This window comes from Protopterus annectens, chromosome 9.part0, assembly GCF_019279795.1.
Source record: "Protopterus annectens isolate FY-2018-M chromosome 9.part0, PAN1.0, whole genome shotgun sequence".
NCBI classification, from domain to species: Eukaryota; Metazoa; Chordata; order Ceratodontiformes; family Protopteridae; genus Protopterus; species Protopterus annectens.
In genome coordinates, this window is record NC_056743.1 from 65,439,324 (window position 1) to 65,458,357 (window position 19,034).

Sequence of the window (19,034 nt, forward strand, 5' to 3'; positions counted from 1 at the left end):
ACTCACACCTGAGGCGCAGCTTGTGATTCCGGCCTAATTTTCTTAGCCTTCTTCCTCGGTGGCTCGGCAGATGGCCTACCCCTCCTTCCATACCAAGCGATAAGCGACGTAGCCTTTGATTCTCTAAATATAACTTCAGTGCCGTGAGGCGGCTGCGAAGAGTTTTGGGAACAAAAGATTTCCAAATGGGGCAGGACGTATGGTCGTGGGGCTCGCCTAAGCAAAATACGCACTTCTTATGCGTGTCCTTGTGAGGAATTTGAATCCCACAAGCACACTTCCCCCTTCTAGCTGACATGCAAGTCTAAAATGTAATCAAAAACAAGGAAAAAAAAAAAAACAGGGCACTTATCTGTATTGGTCGAAGCGGTCATCTGGTCTTGAACGAAATCGTAACCGGTTGTCTGAAGAAACGCAATCTACATATGGAACTGGCAAACAGGAGTCTGATGTTCACTGTGGCAGAAAAATTCTGATGAGGGTGCGTGCAGACATCACTTTTATACCCAATGTCGGTTTATGGCCCTGGTAAGGGACGTCACACGCACCCTCCTGGAACAAAGACTTTGGTATACTGGCTGGATGGTGGTGCTTCAGGCAGCAACTCCCTACTGTTATGAATACTGCAACATGAGAATAGAAGGGCAGCATACAAACATATCGTTCCATCATAGCAACATGCAGCATTTTTTTTATATTAAGTTTGAAAATCTCCATGTTTTGCGTTGTTAGCCACAATTGGTAATCCACCTTTCAAACTCCCTCTCTCTGTGATCATTCCCAAAAAAGGGAACTCTTTCTAATTTTCAAAGCTTTGCAACTTCAAAGTAATGATGTTGCAAGAATACCAGCACACATAAGGGGAAAGCAGGTGGGATTATCTGCTAGTAAATGATGACATCTGTTGCACTTTTACTTCTCAATGTTATTTTTATACTGCACCTAATGGTTTCAATTTTTTTTTTGAGTCAATGTGTTGACTTTTCAGTAATATGATGATTCAACCAGAATAGTCATCAACCAGTTCTCCATTATCCTGCCATACATTATTTACATCCTTAAGTCCTGATGCTGACCGTCTCAAGCAGGTCTTCAGGAACTGCACATTCAAGAACACACCGCATGCTTATGCTCACCTTTCGATCTAATAAATAAGCATTAATCTGTACTCACATGTTTTTTAAATTCTTTGATTTCTGCTGTTGTGCACAGCTAACAATAAAGCAAACTGATGGATTTTTACCATCTCCTGCTGCCACCTTTCAAGTCATGGACTCAGGAAATGAGTCACTGTCCCTTCCCAGCCCTCAAACTTCAATAACCAGTAGATGAATGTTGGTGGAAATAAAGAGTTCAATCCCCCCCCCCAAAAAAAAGAAAAAGAAATCTGCAGCCTTACCTCACCATAGACAGGAGCTGTGCCGTTACCTGTGCTACAGAACCCAGTTTCCTGTTCAGCAACTTCTGGTGGGTCAGCGCAAGAACAAGGGTACACTTTCGAGGAGGTATTTGCGATAATAATGTTCGTTGCCCAGTCATTAGGACCTTTGGAACCACAACACTTAAGCTAACAAAAAAAGAGAGAGAGGCGAACGTTAATTCTTACTACATTACAGCAGGTCCAAATAAGAAAATGTTAAAAGCAAACCTGTAGTCATTCACAGACAGTCATAGCAGAACAGAGTCCTTAGGTACATATGGAATGGGTACAATCACATGGTTTCAACAATGACAGACACAGGAAACTGAACACTCTTTAATGTGCAATTGTTATTCTGTTAAATGTAGGTAACGGTTTGCCTTGTTTGCTGTTTTGTGGCTCTAAATGATGTACAATGAAAACCTCTAAAAGATACAAACCTATTAAAGGAGGACACAAACACCATGGTATCAATACTTTTAGCTTGCACACCATGCATCTGTGTTGATATCTCGTTGAACTCTAAAACAGTCTCTGCACTAGCAGGTTTTAGGCTCTGGACTTTCACCCAAATTCCAAATCAAGTCCTGTAACAACGACCCCCCCCCATGTAGATTGTGTGTGTGACCCTTGATTTTAGATTTTATTTAAAGCAGCAGAGGTAGGGTTGAAGATGCAGGTGGATTTTATCCAAAACCCAGTAGATGAAAATCTATCATCCAAATGAGAATCTGTGTTCAAGTCAGCTTTACTCAGGTTTCAAACAAAAGCTGTAACTGCAGTTATACTCATTTTTGAGCTTATTAGACACTATTAGGTCCATAAAACTTACTGTTACAGCAATGATACTCATTCAATTACATCAGCAAAATAGAAACTTAATGTCAAGGTCTATTCTAGAAGTTATGCTTTAATGTTTACAAAAACGTATGCCATCATCCTGGGCATGGAAATTACAGTTGTGTAAAGTGATCCCACAAAATGATACCATCAAGTAGTCAATTCCTGCTGTAGTATTACTGAAGTACGGGTACCCTGTCACTTGTTTTGACATCCTGAAATCTCAGAGAAATGATAAAAACAATACACTTCAAGCATCACCAAATGTAGCCAGCAGCTGAACATTACCAAACACAACATTAAGGGATTATGCAACAAGCAATCGCACAGTGAAGAACTGACACATTCAAATAACTTAAAAGAGTGCTTAAAAAGCCAAGTATGACACACACACACACACACACACACACACACACACACACACACACACACACACACACACACACACACACACACACACACACACACTGAAACAGAAGCAATCAAAGCAGAATCCAGAACTGCTGTAAAACTATGAACAAATGTATTTAAGATAGTTACAACTTAAGTTAAGAGTAAACAAAATCATTCTGTTCACTTGGCTCTGTAACAGAATGGCTCCTTTATGGTGACCTAGGTGACCGTGGTTTGATTAGCAGCCCTGGAACTGTAGGGAGTCAGGTTGGGATGAAGCAGCATTGCTTGCTGACCTCGGCCAGGGAGGTGGGGAGAGCTGCATTCAGTCTGAGGCACACGGATTCTGTGCAACATACCTGGTAGACACCAATGAAACTACAGCTTGTGCTTCTCAAGGAGGAGAAAGGGTGCTTGGGGGGGCTACCCCTTAGAGAAGAACAGCCCACTGCATGACCCTGCCAGCCCTGGTGTTGTGCTGGGTGCATGCAGGATGATACGGCACACAAGAATTACTCCAATGGCTGCCTGACAGCCTTCCTAGCTGACTCTCATTCTGATGGGAAAATGAATGGGTCCCCTGATCAGTAGGAAGCTGATGACTGCCAGGCAGTGGAGATAAAAAAAACAACAAAAAAAAAAAATTCTGTCCAGATAGATCAGGTGAAACAGATATGTACTTCTTTTCATCCTCATCCCCAATCCACCTCTTTCACTGAATCTGCCCAGTGACGCCTTTACCTTCACCCTCATTTATTCCATTGGAAACAAGAGCCAGGTATACCCTGGCTCTTGGTCATGAAGCCCAGTCAACTCATTTGTCCCTCCTCTAGTAAAAGTCAAGGGTATGAGAGCAGGCTAGCTTCCAGCTGAGTAGCCTACCCAACCCCTGGGCAGAGTATGTATGGCAACCCCCCTTCAGCTCCACTAATGCTACTTCCTCTGTGGAGCATGAATGCTGCCAATTATGCCATTATGACATGTGCAATGTGCTGCCACTGCAGCATATGCTCAGTTATGCTCATTCTCACTAGAGCAACAGCTACTGCTCCATCCAGGTGTGCCCACAACAGTAACTCAGAGTTGCCTCCGCCTCAGGATGGGTGACCCAGCTTTGGGCACCAATTCTCAGCCTAGTAATAAAGTAATCCAGTCACTAGATCCAGCAATTAAGTCGCTAATCAGACAAAGGCTGGCTAAGATGCAGTTACACCCTGTTTCCTCTGTGTCACTGGGCTGAGGAAAACGTATTATGTTTTAAGTGACCTCTCTAAGCCACCTAGTGATGAGAATTCCCTTTAGTATTAAGGTATGAGATTGACAGAAAGGATGAACCCAGGAAGATGGTAATAAGACCACAACCACTTTACTGCAAACCAGCAGTCAAGCGTTTTCATCTAGTTTAAAGACTTCTTCAGAACTGCCACAATAATCACAAATCAACACTTAAATACATCTATCTACAAGTCATGTGATGTCACTGGCCAATGAAATTAATTAAAATTTAAATATTCAAACATTAAAATGTTAAAAGCTTAAAAACCAACTAGTAATTTATACCTAACTCTCATAATTAAACTACAACAATACTAAAACATAATTTTAAATAAATGTGAATAACTGGGAAAAAACATATATATACATATATATATATATATATATATATATATATATATATATAAATATACACACACACATCTCAACAGCCATATATGCTGAGTTTATCCTTCTAAGATCTTGAGCTTCTGTAACGGACTAAAAGAACAAGCTTCATTAAACCCAGGAAAACTCATTGCATTGAGTCTAAGAATCCAAACAGGTATTACGTTATGACATTCCAAAGGCACAGAAATATAAACCAAAACTTTCTAGGCACAGCAGGGGACCCATGCCAGCATGCAAGGGACCAACAGCTTTTTCAGACACCAAAAGGAAAAGAAAAAAATAAATAAACACCGGTAATGGTGTACCAAACCATATAAACTAAAAAAAAAAAAAAAAAAAAAAAATACCACAAAACAGATATGAACTAAGGTGTTTAATTAATATGATGACAACAAGATTTCCCAGTCAGGAGACACGCAGCATAGTTGTCCACCAGTTGCATGTTATACAGTTCAGAGTCAAGATCTACTTGAAGGTCACTGACAAGGTTCTCTTATGGAATAAGATAGTTTCAACTATTGTATTCAAACCTTTTGTTTTGTAATTATTATTAATACTCCTTCAATTCTTCTGGAGCTCTTCTTTCCGTGCCTCCACTGAAAAGGGGTGGCATGTTTTTCATTTGAATTTTTGCAAGCAAACATGCAAATAAGTAATAAACAAAAAAATAATTAAATCAGTAACTAAAGTTAAAAGTCAATTAACTCTGCAATATAAACAGAACAGTTTGGAAGGACCAGTATATCTCACACAAAATACCTCGGCTCTGGAACAGACTCCCATCCATGTTGAGCAGATCTCATTACTGCCCATATTCATGCACAACTTGAATCTATGGACAGCAAACAGCAAAGTGGGTCTAAAAGTCAAAATGTACGCTCACAATAGCGTAAATGCAGAAATTCGATGTTTATTTTTTTGGATCACTGTACAGTGAGGATCGGAATATTTGCCATTTCCTCACTGTAGTGCGATCTCGAAGTTGGAATATATATTTAGCTGGGGGTGCACCCCCCACAACAGTGATTTCGAATTTCTGCATTTACGCTCATGTGAGCATTCAACGTTTTGATTTTTCGTCTATATTATATAGACGAAAAATCAAAACGTTGAATGCTCATGTGAGCATTCAACGTTTTGATTTTTCTTCTATATAATATAGACCCCAGAAAAGTTACCTCAGGACTCCCCAAACTACTAACAGCCAGGGACAGCTCCTAAATGCTTTATCCCATACATGGGTCCCCTCACATTATCTATGGTATGATTCCAGTTATTATTAGGGGCAATATATAATTATCCATGGGATGGGTTACTGCTAATCTAATACCAAATGGGATAGGTTAATTCAACCATCACAAGGGAAATTGGCTAGGTTTAAAATGGTCTGTAAGGGCAGCTAGCCTAGTAATTACTTATAAAACTATGAACTAAGATGCATGACCTGAGTGATATTCCTCTGATAACAATTAACTTTGCAACAGCTGACACCTGATCCTGAAATGCAAGCCTGTCATCAAGGAACACCCTAAGTCTGAGCACCTTGCACACAAACAGTGGTTTATCATTCACCCCAATGTAAGCTATACAGAGGCAAGTGCATGAGCTATGGTGTCCCTTATCGTGGCATAAGCAGGTAAGAACTCAGTTCTGGAGGTGTTAAATATTCATATGATTACATGTCAGCTACAGGAGGATGCCCTCCAGACCACCCGAAATGGAACTGGCAAATGTAAGCTGTACCTGAGTAAAGGAGAGGTGCCCCTGGGTACCACCTACTCAGCAATGAGACAGCAATCCCTCCTCAAGCTGATGATGTAACCAAAGGGAAGCACATACTCAGTAAACAGGGAAAAATCCATGGTGGAACCCTGCAGCACTCCAGTGGGTGGAGCAGGGATAAATTAATAGTCAACTCCACCTCCTGGAACCACCCTGACAGGTAGGAGGAGGCAAGGCAAAATAAGTCAGCATCAAGGATGCCATAGTATGTGTGTAATAAGTCCAAAAGGATATCACGTCCCACCACTACAAGTGCTGTTCAGACGCCATGAAGGCAAACCATTGAATAGAACTGCTGGTCTCTTGTCATCGATTTATTAGCCATTCTAGTGATATCAAGTGATACCCACTCACAGTGCCATGGTGAGTCTGAAATCCAAGGTAAGAAGATCAAGGAGGTTTAAGTTCCCTAAGCAATCATACTGTACACAAACAACATTCTCAATCATCTCTCTTACAGAGACAGCATTGGAGAGGGGGCAGCATTATCAGCAAAGTTGGGCCTGAAATGATTTCTTAAGGACTGTAGTCACCACAGCCTTTTTAGTGACCTGATGAATTATATAACCCAAGACCACCACACAAGCTACAACTAGTCTGGTCAGACAAGGCTCCAGACAGCAAAAAAAAAAAAAAAAAAAAAAAAAAGGGATCCTGGCCAAAATCAAGGGCATAAGGCAAAAATAGCCACCCTAGCTAAGGATAATCGCAAGCCATTATTTAACTATCTCTGAAATCTAAAATGGAATACCTAGCTATGTGCTGAACTGGTTGTGGAAGGCACCACCCACACTTAACCGGAGGCAATAGCCAACCTGCTATCTGACAGATTTGGCCAAAAACACAGCATCAGTGGGACCAGACAGCATCTCAGGTTGCCTTTTAAACAATTTAAAACATGACCTAGTAGCCCCACTTGGATCCCTGTTTAACCACAGCCTGAGAACTGGCTATGTTCCAGTGAAATGAAGGACAGCAAAAGTAATCCCTCCGCACAAAAGGGGATGATCAACTGACCCTGGAAATTTTAGGCCAATAAACTTCACTAGCCTCAACTGCAAGGCCATGGAAAGAATCATTATGGACATTATTAACATGGACATAGGTAACCTCCAAACTCTGGACCCAACCCAGTTTGGGTTTGTTAAACCTAGATCATGCCTGTTAAACACAATTGATGTCTTCGAGAAAGTTGCCAGGGCCCTGGATGACTAGCCAAGGCATTTTACACAATCTCCCACTCGGGTATTATAGAGAAACTCTCCCAAACAGGAATTAACCCCTACATTACCAGATGGGTAGCCAACTGGTTCACTGACAAGACACATACTGTAAAAGTGGGAGATTTCACCTCTAGCAAAAGACCAGTCACCAGTGGTGTACCACAGGGTTCTGTGCTGGAATCCTAACTGCTTGGAATTTATTCCTCAGAAGCCCAGGCAAAGTTGGACAGCCTGTGGCTGATCAATTCACTGACTATTGCAAATTGGTAATCATCAAATCCTCCATTGATGTTTATATACTGCAGACAGGGTTAACGCAGACAAATGACTAGTGCCAAGGCCACAGATTAAAGCTAAATGCAAAAAAATGCATTATTATTCCCTTTGGGAAATGACATCTCTGCTAATTACATTATAGACAGCACACCCCTAATTGCGGACCCAGTGGTATGTGATCTGGGTTACTCAGGTTGACAGCAGCACCACATATCCACTGTAGTAATGAAATCCTTCTACGTGACGTATCTTAAAAATAAAGATCGCATCTCCATCTAAGGATTTTATAATTCTATTATACTTGGCCCTCATCAAACCAGTAATTGAGTACAATGCTCCCTTTTGCATAACTCACCATACACCTGCAACAATTGCAGAAACCACAGAGGTTTCTCACTGGAAAATTACAGGTTACATAAAACAAGTCTTATGCAGAAAGACTGAAAGTCCTGTCACTGTATTCTGCAAGTCTTATGCAGAAAGACTGAAAGTCCTGTCACTGTATTCCGTCTCCTGCAGGTCGCTATAGTAATGCTACATATTCATAGAAACTGCATGAGGGTCACTCACTCCAGGAATCTTAATCTAGCCTCTGATATGAACAGGTTATGCTGGAGAGATCAATATCTCCCCCAAAGACTGTCAATTCTTTAGAACAAGATTCCAATTCTTGTGAAATAGAGCATGTTCCAACTTGAAAACAGCCTCAATTTCCTCAAAGGCCTCAAGTTGCCTTTGAATAAGGACATGGATGAACTTTGTTTTGCCTTGATGGGGAGTCTGTTCCATATCTGAAGTATCCCCTGCAAAATATACCGGTCTCTCCAAACCATACTTTTGATGTTGCAGAAGACATTTACACCCCTAGACTGAGCATTTCTGATGCCATCCGACTTGCTGATGTGCAACAAAGAGTATCTTTTGGCAGCTTGTGACATACTAAGTTTTTAATGCCATTCCTCATGAAGAAGAGCTTGAGTGGTTTGAAGAAATAATATAAATAGATACTGACGTGTCCTTGGTCTGGGATTTTAAGGAACGGGTCTTAAGTAACAACTTCTTTGTCTTTAATGGTGAATATTACAATCAGCAACAAGGGGTAGCAATGGGAGCCACATGTGCCCCTATTTTTGCTAATGCAGTTTTGCTTAGATGGTAAATTGAGGCTGTTTTCAAGTTGGAACGTTTGGTACATTGTGTTGGTTATGTCCATTTCCTGGATGACATACTTATTATACGGTCCAGTGATAAAGTACAGTTTTCTGAATTTATTGCACAATTGGAGTCAACTTCTTCATTTTTAAAGTTCACACAGTGTGAACATGGATCACACCAACTTTCGTGATATGGAGATTACCAAGTACATTGACTGGGTATTTATAACCTCCATCTACAGAAAGCCTACTTTCTGTAATACTTTCCTGCGTTTTACTTGTTGCCACCCATTGCAGCAAAAGAAGGGGGGTGGTAAAGAGTCAATTTATCAGGGTATCTCACTTAACTTCTGATGACAATATATGCATCCAACACTTTGACAAGTTAAAAATCTATGTTTCTTGACCGTGGTTATCCAACTTCATTGGTGGAAGACTTTTACAATGAAGTTCTACAGGGAAGGGATGTGTATGTACACCCCTATTATCAGGAAGGGTTTGGAGAATTACTAGTTCATCCCTTGTGAAAAAGGAATGAGTTCTGATTTAAACCACAATTTTTGTCATTATTCTAATATGGTTTTGGATTGCTCACTAGATGTGAATGACACACAGAAAATTCTACTTAAAAAACAGTCTATTCTTTAGTGTGATAATGACTTGAATTTTTTTTTAAGGTCTCCCTACTTTTACCTTCAAGAATAAACCCAACATTAAGAGCATCTTAGAGAAGCCCAGTCAAAAAATCTTAGAATAATTTCTTCATGACATTTAAATATGGCTATTCTCACGAATGTCCCTTTACTGACACTGATTTAGGGGGTGGGTTACTTGAAAAAATATTGAGAATGAATGCACAAGGGAAATTTAACTGCCATACTGAGAGATGCGTGTACCTGGCAAGGTGCTGCTCCTGTCCTGCCTTTTACACTGGCAAAAAAAAGAATGCACATAATAAAAGAATTTACCAACACCAGTAGAGCATTACTAGAACGGGTAACAAGAGTGTACTTGCTAGACATGCTTCTGTATATGTTGGTTTTAGTAAATTTAAATTCAAGGTGCTTGAACAGACTGATTCTGCTGTATATTCAGCGGACTGGCAACATTGACTTTTACATTGAGAGATGTTCTTGCAGCTCCATGAATTGAAATTGCGTGCTGCTAGACTATAATTTTTATTTTCATATATTTATATCTTGCTTGATGTGTCTGCATTTGTTTAGTATGTTCAACATACTATGTGATGCACAGTATTTTGACGGACTTTTTCACTATACTTCTGACAGTTTTTTTGCGGGGGTGTGTCACTATTTGAAACTTTTTAATGAGTCACATTATGTCTCTTGTTGAGTCACATTAGTGTCTCGTTTCTTTGAAATATTCATGGTTCTGAAGATGTCTTACAGACAAAAGTATTTAACTGTGGTTGTAACAACAAAGATTTCCCAGAGTCTTAGCTACCTGGTCATTTTTGGTTCTATTTGATTATCTACACTCCAGTTCCTGGGTTTCTGCACATATCTTTTATTCTGTTTTTTGTTGTACAAACAGTGTCAAGCAGGTCCTTGCTGATCCCCTCTCCTTAGGTTGTTCATCTAAGCCTTGCCCCAGGCTATGTTCTCTAACAAAGGGCACACTGTGGTGGTGTTGCCACTTCATATGGTGGCCCCACTACTGATCAAAGCAGCTACAGACCCAGTAGCCTTACTAGTCTAGTCTGAAAAGTCACATAATGCTTCATTACTGACTTTGTAAACTAGGACATTTAGAATGGAGTCAAGCTTGACTCACAGCAATTCAGATTTGTTAAGATCAAGTAACGCCTTCTTAGTCTTGTGAACTTCTTTGAAAATGTCTCACATACCATGGACAAAGATCACACTACCCTGCTTAGAGCTAACAAAAGCATGTGATATCATATCACACTTTGAGAATGTACATAAGCTAACATAACAGCCTTAAACATAGATCCCTATGTGGTAAGAAGAATTTCAAAATGACTCAAGGACAGAATGTATGTTGTAAGGGATGGTGATGCCTCCTCAGTTAAAGAAAATTTGACCAGAGTCATTCACCAGAGGTCAATACAGGGCCCCTTCCTTTTGGCATTTATTTCTCTGATCTCAAAAGTCAAACTGAATACCCTCCTTGAAATGGCTGGTTGAACCTGAGGATAGTAACTGGCAAACCACACATGAACTCTGGTCTAATAGCATTATATTTCCTGTGACATAAGTAATCCATTGTGAAATCATGATGTTAAGTTGTCTATCTCGCCTTCATTTCTTGCTTGTTGGGATCGGAGCCGAACCTCCGCTCTGACTCGGCCATCTTATATAGCTCGAGAGCTGTTTACTGGCTCGAGGCTACCCCTTATCCCATGATGCCTAGCACTAGCTACCCAGATCTCATTTGCTGCTTCAGCTGAGAGGTTTGTTGTTACTGGCTCAGGCTTGTATAAGTTTTATTCAACTACTACTTCTGTCAGATTAGGGTTTTTTCTGGTATTTTGTTTAATTTTTATCGCCAATTACTTTGTTGTAGTTTAGTTAGCTTTTCCCTTAGAACTCATTTAAATTAGAGAGTTGTCCCCCTCCCCCCACTATCTGCTTTCCTTTTTTCTGATTGTTAGGTAGCCGTTTAAGTTAGAGGCTTCCTAGTTAAAAAAAATAAATAAATAAATAAACAAACTATCTTTATCTGTAGTATACTGTGTGTTTTTGTTTTTTGTGGTTAGTAGTTTTTAGCATTAGTGTTAGTTTTGCTGTTCGGCCCTTTGGCCTAACAAGTTGATATGTCTAAAGAATCCAGGGTGTCTGGATTCAAGAAGTGTGACTCATGCTGTCAGAAAATGTCTCTGACAGATGGGCACACTTCTTGCGTCTATTGCTTAGGCGCAGTGCACCTGCAGGACTCTTGTTCTGTATGCCATGCATTTAGCCCAAAAGTTCTGCAAGAGCACAAAAATAAGCTTATTTTGAGGGGTATTCTTAAGCCCCAGGATTCACCGGCCAAGGCTCAGCTGGTGAAATCTCCTAAACCGACCAAATCATCGGCTCCCAGCTCGGAGCCATCATTGATCCAAGCCTCACCTATTACTTAGGTTCCGGCTGGAACCAGGGAGTCTGTCTCCCCATTGGCTCCACCAATACCTTCGGAGCCATCGCAGACCCACAAGAGGCCCGAGGTCCCCTTCTCTAGAGTCTATACATTCGTCTCCTCGGTCTCCCCTCTTGCAGAGTGACCACAGTTCACAGATCCTCCCACTCTTCTCGGTCCTCCAGGCTCTCGGATCACAATGTGGAGAGAGTGGTCAGTAGGATATTGAAGTTGCAGGCACTGGCCAAAATGTTGTCCAGCCCTCCTCAACAGGTGTCGGCTCCATCCCCTTCTATTGATGTTCCTCCTCCGACTCCATTGAGCTCGGAGCTGGAGTTTGTTGGGGTTCGAATCATGGAACCATCGGCACCGATAACTATTTCTCCTTCAGTTCTGTCGTCGGCTCTGATCCCCTCGATGGTGCCGTCCGTTGAGGGATCTGGGCACCGAGACTCACTCGTCGGCTCCGAGGGGGTGAGTGGCATCGGACCCTTGTCCAACCTTGTTCTCCCTCTCGGAGCGTCGGCACAGGTGAGCTCGGCTTCTACATCGGCCTCGGAGCCATCTCCCTTAGTGCGGAGGAGGATTCAGGTTTCCTCTGAGCCGGATCCTTCTCTGCATTGTGGCAGGGACGCCTTCGATGTCATGAGGAGTGTACTGACCTCTCAGTCAGCTCCACCTTCGGCCCCACTGGCTCCGTCCCCTGTAGTGACTGCGTCAACCTCTGTCCCTCCTCCAGACCACAAGCTTGGGGAACCGGTGCTCCAGAGCACCCCATTGGGTGTTTCCTCTTCTTCCGAGGCCTCCCCCTCATCATTCAGAAGAGCCCCCTCGGAAGAGGAAGTGCAAGAGGAAGCACATTGACTCCCCCGAGTCTGTCACTTCGGATACGGATCTGGATAAATCGGAAGGGTCTCCGAGATCCCCCTCTGAAGATGTTTCCTTTTCGGACATCCTAGAAATGCTTAAGCAGAGGGGGAACTGGAATGTCCTAGCCCCTACTGACGACGAATCCGTATTCCTGGATGCGTTCGGTTCCCGACCTTCCACCTCCTGGGTTTCTTCGCCTTTCGATCCACTAATGTCAGTACTGGCTCAAAGGGCTTAGTCAGCCCCGGATACAGTGGAATCAACCCCGAGGAGACCCGGCAAGTTTATCACTACACCCCCTGATAAACAGTTTCTTACTAAGAGTGTTCCCGTAGATGCCATGGTGGTAGCAGCAGCCACTAAAAAGGAGTTAGAGGACACTTTTTCTTCTTCTGTCCATCCTCCTAACAAGGAGTCTAGGACCATGGATAGATACGGGAAGTGAATGTTTGCTTCAGCGACCTTTTCCATGAGGTCACTGAATTACTTATGCCATTTTACCAGGCTTCAGAGGGATCTCCTGAAAGAGCTAGGAGATACCCTTCAGCTGAAGGGGCTCAAACTAAACTGGCTTCTCAGCTGGCGACCCTAAATTCGGTAGTCAACTCCTCCATGAGGCTCATCTCATAAGCAGCCGATGGTACGAGTAGAGCCGCAGGTACAGGCGTGGCCCTCAAGAGACACTCATGGATGCGGCTGTGTAATTTTGCGGAACCCTTTAGAGCGTCGTTCACCAACACTCCCCTTTGATGGTTCCTTTCTTTTTGGACCACAGGTGAAAGACACTCTCACTAGGTGTGAACAGGAAGGCAAGGCTCTCTCTGCAGTGGGTGTCCGTTTTTCCACTCCTTCCAGACCATACCCCAAGGGTCAGAAGAGTGGTAAAATGTGGTTCCGGAAATTCCACGGAGCCTTGCCTGACACACGTAACGATTTTTCCTCCAGAGGCAGAGGAGGAAACAACAGACGCCACCCTCATGGCAGAGGGGGTCCGCAGAACCAGGGCAGCAGAGAATCCTTCTCTGACAAGCCCTTTCAGCATCCCTGAAGGGTTGCCTGGCTGCCCGCCTCTGGAGGCAGTCGGGGAAAGACTTTCACTGTACCCAAAAGACTGGCTAAATTTAACACAAGACTGATAGGTACGGTCAATTATATCCGGAGACTACAAAATCCCCTTCTCTCAACCCCCCTTACCATCGAGCAAATCCCTTCCAGATGTTCCACCCAATCTGAGGGACCAAGCAGTCATAGAAGTTTCAAGACTGCTAGAAAAAAAAAAAAAAGAGTAATCCAGGAAGTCCCGGCAGACCAACACGGATCCGGAACTTACTCAAGGTTCTTTTTGGTACCAAAAAAGACAGGGGACTGGAGACCGATTCTGGATCTCAGCAGACTGAACAAGTCTGTTCAAAAAACAAAGTTTCGGATGGTCACACTACAGTCCATTCTACCTTTTCTGGGTCAGGACAATTGGATGTGCTCAATAGATCTTCAGGATGCGTACTACCACATCAAGATAAACAGGTGCTCCAGGAGATATCTTCGCTTCCGGCTGGGGGCCAGTCATTACCAGTTCAGAGCTCTGCCCTTTGGTCTCACCACAGCCCCCAGGGTGTTCACCAAATGCATGGTAGTAGTCACGGCTCACCTGAGGCATCGAGGATTCCAGGTGTTTCCATATCTATACGACTGGCTCCTTACTGCTACTACCAGGCATCAACTCCTCCAAGCCAGGGACTATACAATCTCTATCTGTGCCCAGCTAGGCATTACAATAAATTTCGAAAAATCTGCCTTGTTGCCCTGTCAATCTATTACCTACATAGGAGCAGATTTAGATACAAGAAGCATGTCCGCAAGGCTACCGCCAGACAGGGTAGCCACAATTCGTCAGCAAGTTCACATCCTCATGCAATGCAAAAGGGTACAAGTCAGGTTGGTCCTTCAATCTCTGGGTTCTATGGCAGCGGCAATTCTTCTGATACCTCTGGCCCGTTTCCACTTGAGAATTCTTCAGTGGCTTCTGTTCACACAATGGTCCTTTCAACAGCTCCCCATGTCTCATATGATCATGATTACAGAAACATGCAAAGGGCACCTTTCCTGGTGGATGATCTCCCCAATAGTGTCTCAAGGCAGACCATTCATACAGCCCCCTCCAGTTACCACAGTGACCACGGATGTCTTGCTGATAGGGTGGGGGGGGGGCATTATCACGGCAGGACAGTCCAAGGCACTTGGCAGCCACACGAGTACAATCTGCACATAAATGTCTTGGAAATGAGAGCCGTGCTCCTAGCGTTGCAAGCCCTTCAGGACTCTCTCCCTTCTGGGACCATTACGATTCAAATGGACAATATGTCAGTAGTGTGGTACATCAACAAGCAGGGCGGAACCAGATCTTACCCCCTATGTCGAGAAGCACTCAGACTCTGGCAGTGGACGATTTCCTCCCAACGATTTCGGATTGCAACGCACATCTCTGGGAAGTCCAACGTCATAGCGAACAGGCTCAGCAGAGCTATTCTCATGCCTCACGAGTGGTCTCTGAATCAGGTAGTTGCAGATCTCATCTTCCGCAAATGGAGACAGCCTTGCTGCGATCTGTTTGCAACCTCCTTCCAACACCAAATGCAGCAACTATTTCTCCCTTCTACCGCTTCCCGATCATCCTCCCAGAGATGCTCTAGTCCACGATTGTCCTCAGGGACTTCTTTATGCCTTCTTGCCTTTTCCTCTTATACCCAAACTCATACAGAAAGCAATATTGTTGGGTTGCAAAATGATCCTCATTGCTCCTTACTGGCCTCGACAGATTTGGTTTCCATTCCTGCACCATCTCCTCAAGCAGCCCTGGACCCTGGATCCTATTCCAGACCTGCTGATTCATCAATCAGGGGAGCTGCATCGATCCCTCTAGACACTCCAGCTCACAGCTTGGTTGATCCAATTCCAACCCTAGCCAGGCTTCCCAGCATTTCCCCGGCTGTGCGTGAAATTATTGTATCCTCTCACAAATCGGCTACTAGGAAGACGTATGCTAGCAAATGGAAACGTTTCTCTTATTGGGCAGAGGCTAGGAACATAGATCCCTTTTCAGCCCCAGTTCATGAGAACTTGGAATTCCTCTCTGAGCTTTTTCACTCTGGGTCCGCTTCTGCAATAATCAGGGTTCAACTAGTGGCCATATCTAACTATCATGTTGGCTTTTCTAATCTAAATATCATGACTCATAAGTTGTGTAAAGCCTTTCTTAGAGGGACTACTCTCCTTAGGCCCCCAGTGAGAGATTCCCCCTCCTCCTTGGGACCTTTAATTTGATACTAACCTCCTTGATTATGCCCCCTTTTGAACTGGAAGCTTCCTGCTCCCTTAAGTTTCTGTCTTGGAAAACTCTCTTTCTGGTAGCTATTACCTCAACCAGACACGTATCGGAACTTCAAGCACTAAGCGTTCGTTCTCCGTACTTAGTCTTTCACAAGGATAGAGTAGCGTTGAGAACTAATCCAGCCTTCCTTCCTAAAGTGTGCTCAGAAAATAATCTAAACCATTCCATAGACCTTCCAGTATTCTTCCCTACCTACGCCAACAAGGCAGAATACAAGTTACACCTTTTGGATGTTCATAGACAATTGCGGTTTTACCTGCATAGAACGAAGGATATAAGGAAGTTGGACCAGCTCTTCCTTTCTTATGCTAAGGGCAAACAAGGTCTCCCAGTTTCCAAAGTGACCCTGTCCAGGTGGTTGTCTCACATTATCACCTTCATTTATCAAGAAACAAAGAATTGTCTGCTAAACTGAAAGGCCATTCTACTAGGGTTTTGGCCACTTCCGTAGCCTTCCAGTCTAGGTTGCCCATGGACTCTATTTGTGCCGCGGCCACATGGGCAAATCCTCATACCTTTATTTCTCATTACAAGTTAGACATGACCTCCTGGAATAGAGCTAACTTTAGTTCCACTGTTCTGAAGAGTCTGTTCCAATGAGCCACCCAGGATCATAGGTGCTAGGGACGCTGTCCCAACAAGCAAGAAACAAAGGCGAGATAGACAACTTAACATAAAGAAGTTATGTACCTACCATAATGTTCCATGTTAGTTGTCTTCCTCTCGCCTTCTTTCTTACATCCCATCCTCAGTCCCCCTGTCCTATTGGATCGAGAGGAGTTTTGGCTTCACTGGCTGAGCGTTATCTGGTTTGTTTCCTCTACTGATCGAGAAAGTATGACAGGTTTGCTCAACCTGTTTGTTTGGACAGGTTGATTCTCTGGATATGTCTGGGGTTAGCTATTACAAACGAGATCTGGGTAGCTAGCGCTATGCATCATGGGATAAGGGGTAGCCTCGAGCCAGTAAACAGCTCTCGAGCTATATAAGATGGCCAAGTCGGAGCTGGAAGAAGGCGAGATGAAGACAACTAACATGGAACGTTATGGTAGGTACATAACTTCTTTTTCTCTACCATAGGGATTTTTTTGTTTATATTTCCTAACCATTCCCAGCACCCACACCCCATGCACAATGACAAAGGCACAACAGCTGACAGCATCTATTTGCATTCACCCCAGTATTATGAAAGCATGGGGTATGCACCTCAGTATCACTACCAGAGCCAATTTCTGTTTGGGTTCCCACTATTTCTCCCCTGGGTTTCTGATAAGTTTTTCCAAATTCATTGCATCGGTTAAATGCTTTACATTTGTCACCATCTAACAGTTTTAAGTCCCTGTCTGAATCTTATTTTATTCATGCTTTAAACAAGTAATCTAAAAAAGCACATCACGGTTTAAAATATTTTAAGCATCCCCATCTTCTCTTAAAAGATGTTAGACTATTAACACTTAATGACAAAATGTTAATTAATTCACAGTGTTTCTTCATCACATGTGGACCTGCATGTTTATTTCCACTTGCCTTCCATATCAAAAGCAGTTCATCCAGTTGTCTTCTTTTAATTACCCCCCCCCCCAATCAGAATGCTGAACTTTGTCCTACAAAAATTAATTTGTTCCACAACCTGCCTTCTGCATGTCCCCACAAATTGTGGTTCTTAACTGGAGGAACAAAAACTGCATCATCATGTAGTTTGGAAGGACTTTTAGCACTCACTTCTTTTTCCAGTGGTGGAACCTCTTTTCTGTTCCTCCCTTGTTTCTGAATAAAGGCCTTGTGTTGCTGCTTTTTTTAAAATATAATTTCAGTTCAGCTACAATGTGCTTGTTATGTTCAGTTTTTACACAATACAAAAACTCCATGCAGCATAAACTACACAATTTTATACATTGATCCCTTTGGTCACCTTTTTCTTAATTGCACCTCTGTACAGTTATTTTTGTACACAATCCTGTATTCCACAGCAAAAGTAGTACTTAGGATAATCAGCAGAAAACAGATTTCTTTCTCAGAGTCAAAACAAAAAAAAAATGTTTGGTAGCTGCACTATAAAATTCATGTATTTTAGCTTCATTCTCATCCGCTATTGCAAAATCCTTCAAAACCAAAAACAGAGTCAGGGTCCTCCCAGAATGTCACACAAGGCCTACAACCAAACCCGAAAATCAGTAGCTAATAGATTTTGATCAACACAACTTTATTAAGGATGCACACTGTGGGGGACAAAGAAATAGACTGCGGTGGTGGTGCTGCTTTAGCGTTGTCGCCTCACAGTACGACGTTGTCCTGTTCGATTCTCAGCTAACACGTCTTCTGTGTGGAGACATGCGTGAATGGGCGTACCTTCGTTGAAGGTTGTGCATCAGAGCTGGCAACTCGGTACGTAAAAATCTACTGCCAATTATTAGTGGACTGGATTTCCACTGTGGCGACCCCTAACCAGGAAAAGCTGAAAGACACAACTGTGGGGGACAAAGAAATGATAAAATCAGGGCAAAAGCCAATGCAACCTCAAGCACACAGGTCCAGCAGAACAGATTATGACAGTTTGCTCACATGTGCAGAAAAGCAGAAGACGATCTGTTAAAGCATATCTGATAGACACAGTAGGAAAGCAAGAGCAAATGAAGATGTGCAGCCAAAAGACAAATGGATTTTATAACAGAAATCTTGAGACGGGCATGCATGGCTGTCAAAGAAGGTTGGAGAATGGCTCTGGATAGAGAGAAGTGGTGAAAACTGATATGACACCCTGAACCCCAAATGTGGGGATATAGGGAATACAGAATAGGCTCAAACTCTTTACTGATGATATAGGTGCAACAGTGGGGGATGGGAGGAAGACTATAAGGAAGAATTTGGACAGGAGGAATAAGTGGGCTGAAAGGTGGCAGTTCAGATTCAACATGGATAAG

The 19,034-nt window shown here is 42.9% G+C and overlaps 1 protein-coding gene across 1 annotated transcript in view; it reads right to left on the reverse strand.

Moving 5' to 3' along the window:
- CD82 (CD82 molecule) overlaps positions 1 to 19,034 on the reverse strand; it is a 1,552,457-nt gene that overhangs the window by 189,594 nt on the left and 1,343,829 nt on the right. The window contains exon 7 of the mRNA XM_044082558.1: positions 1,400 to 1,567. Coding sequence (XP_043938493.1) covers positions 1,400 to 1,567 — 168 coding nt within the window. The remainder of the gene's footprint in view (positions 1 to 1,399; positions 1,568 to 19,034) is intronic.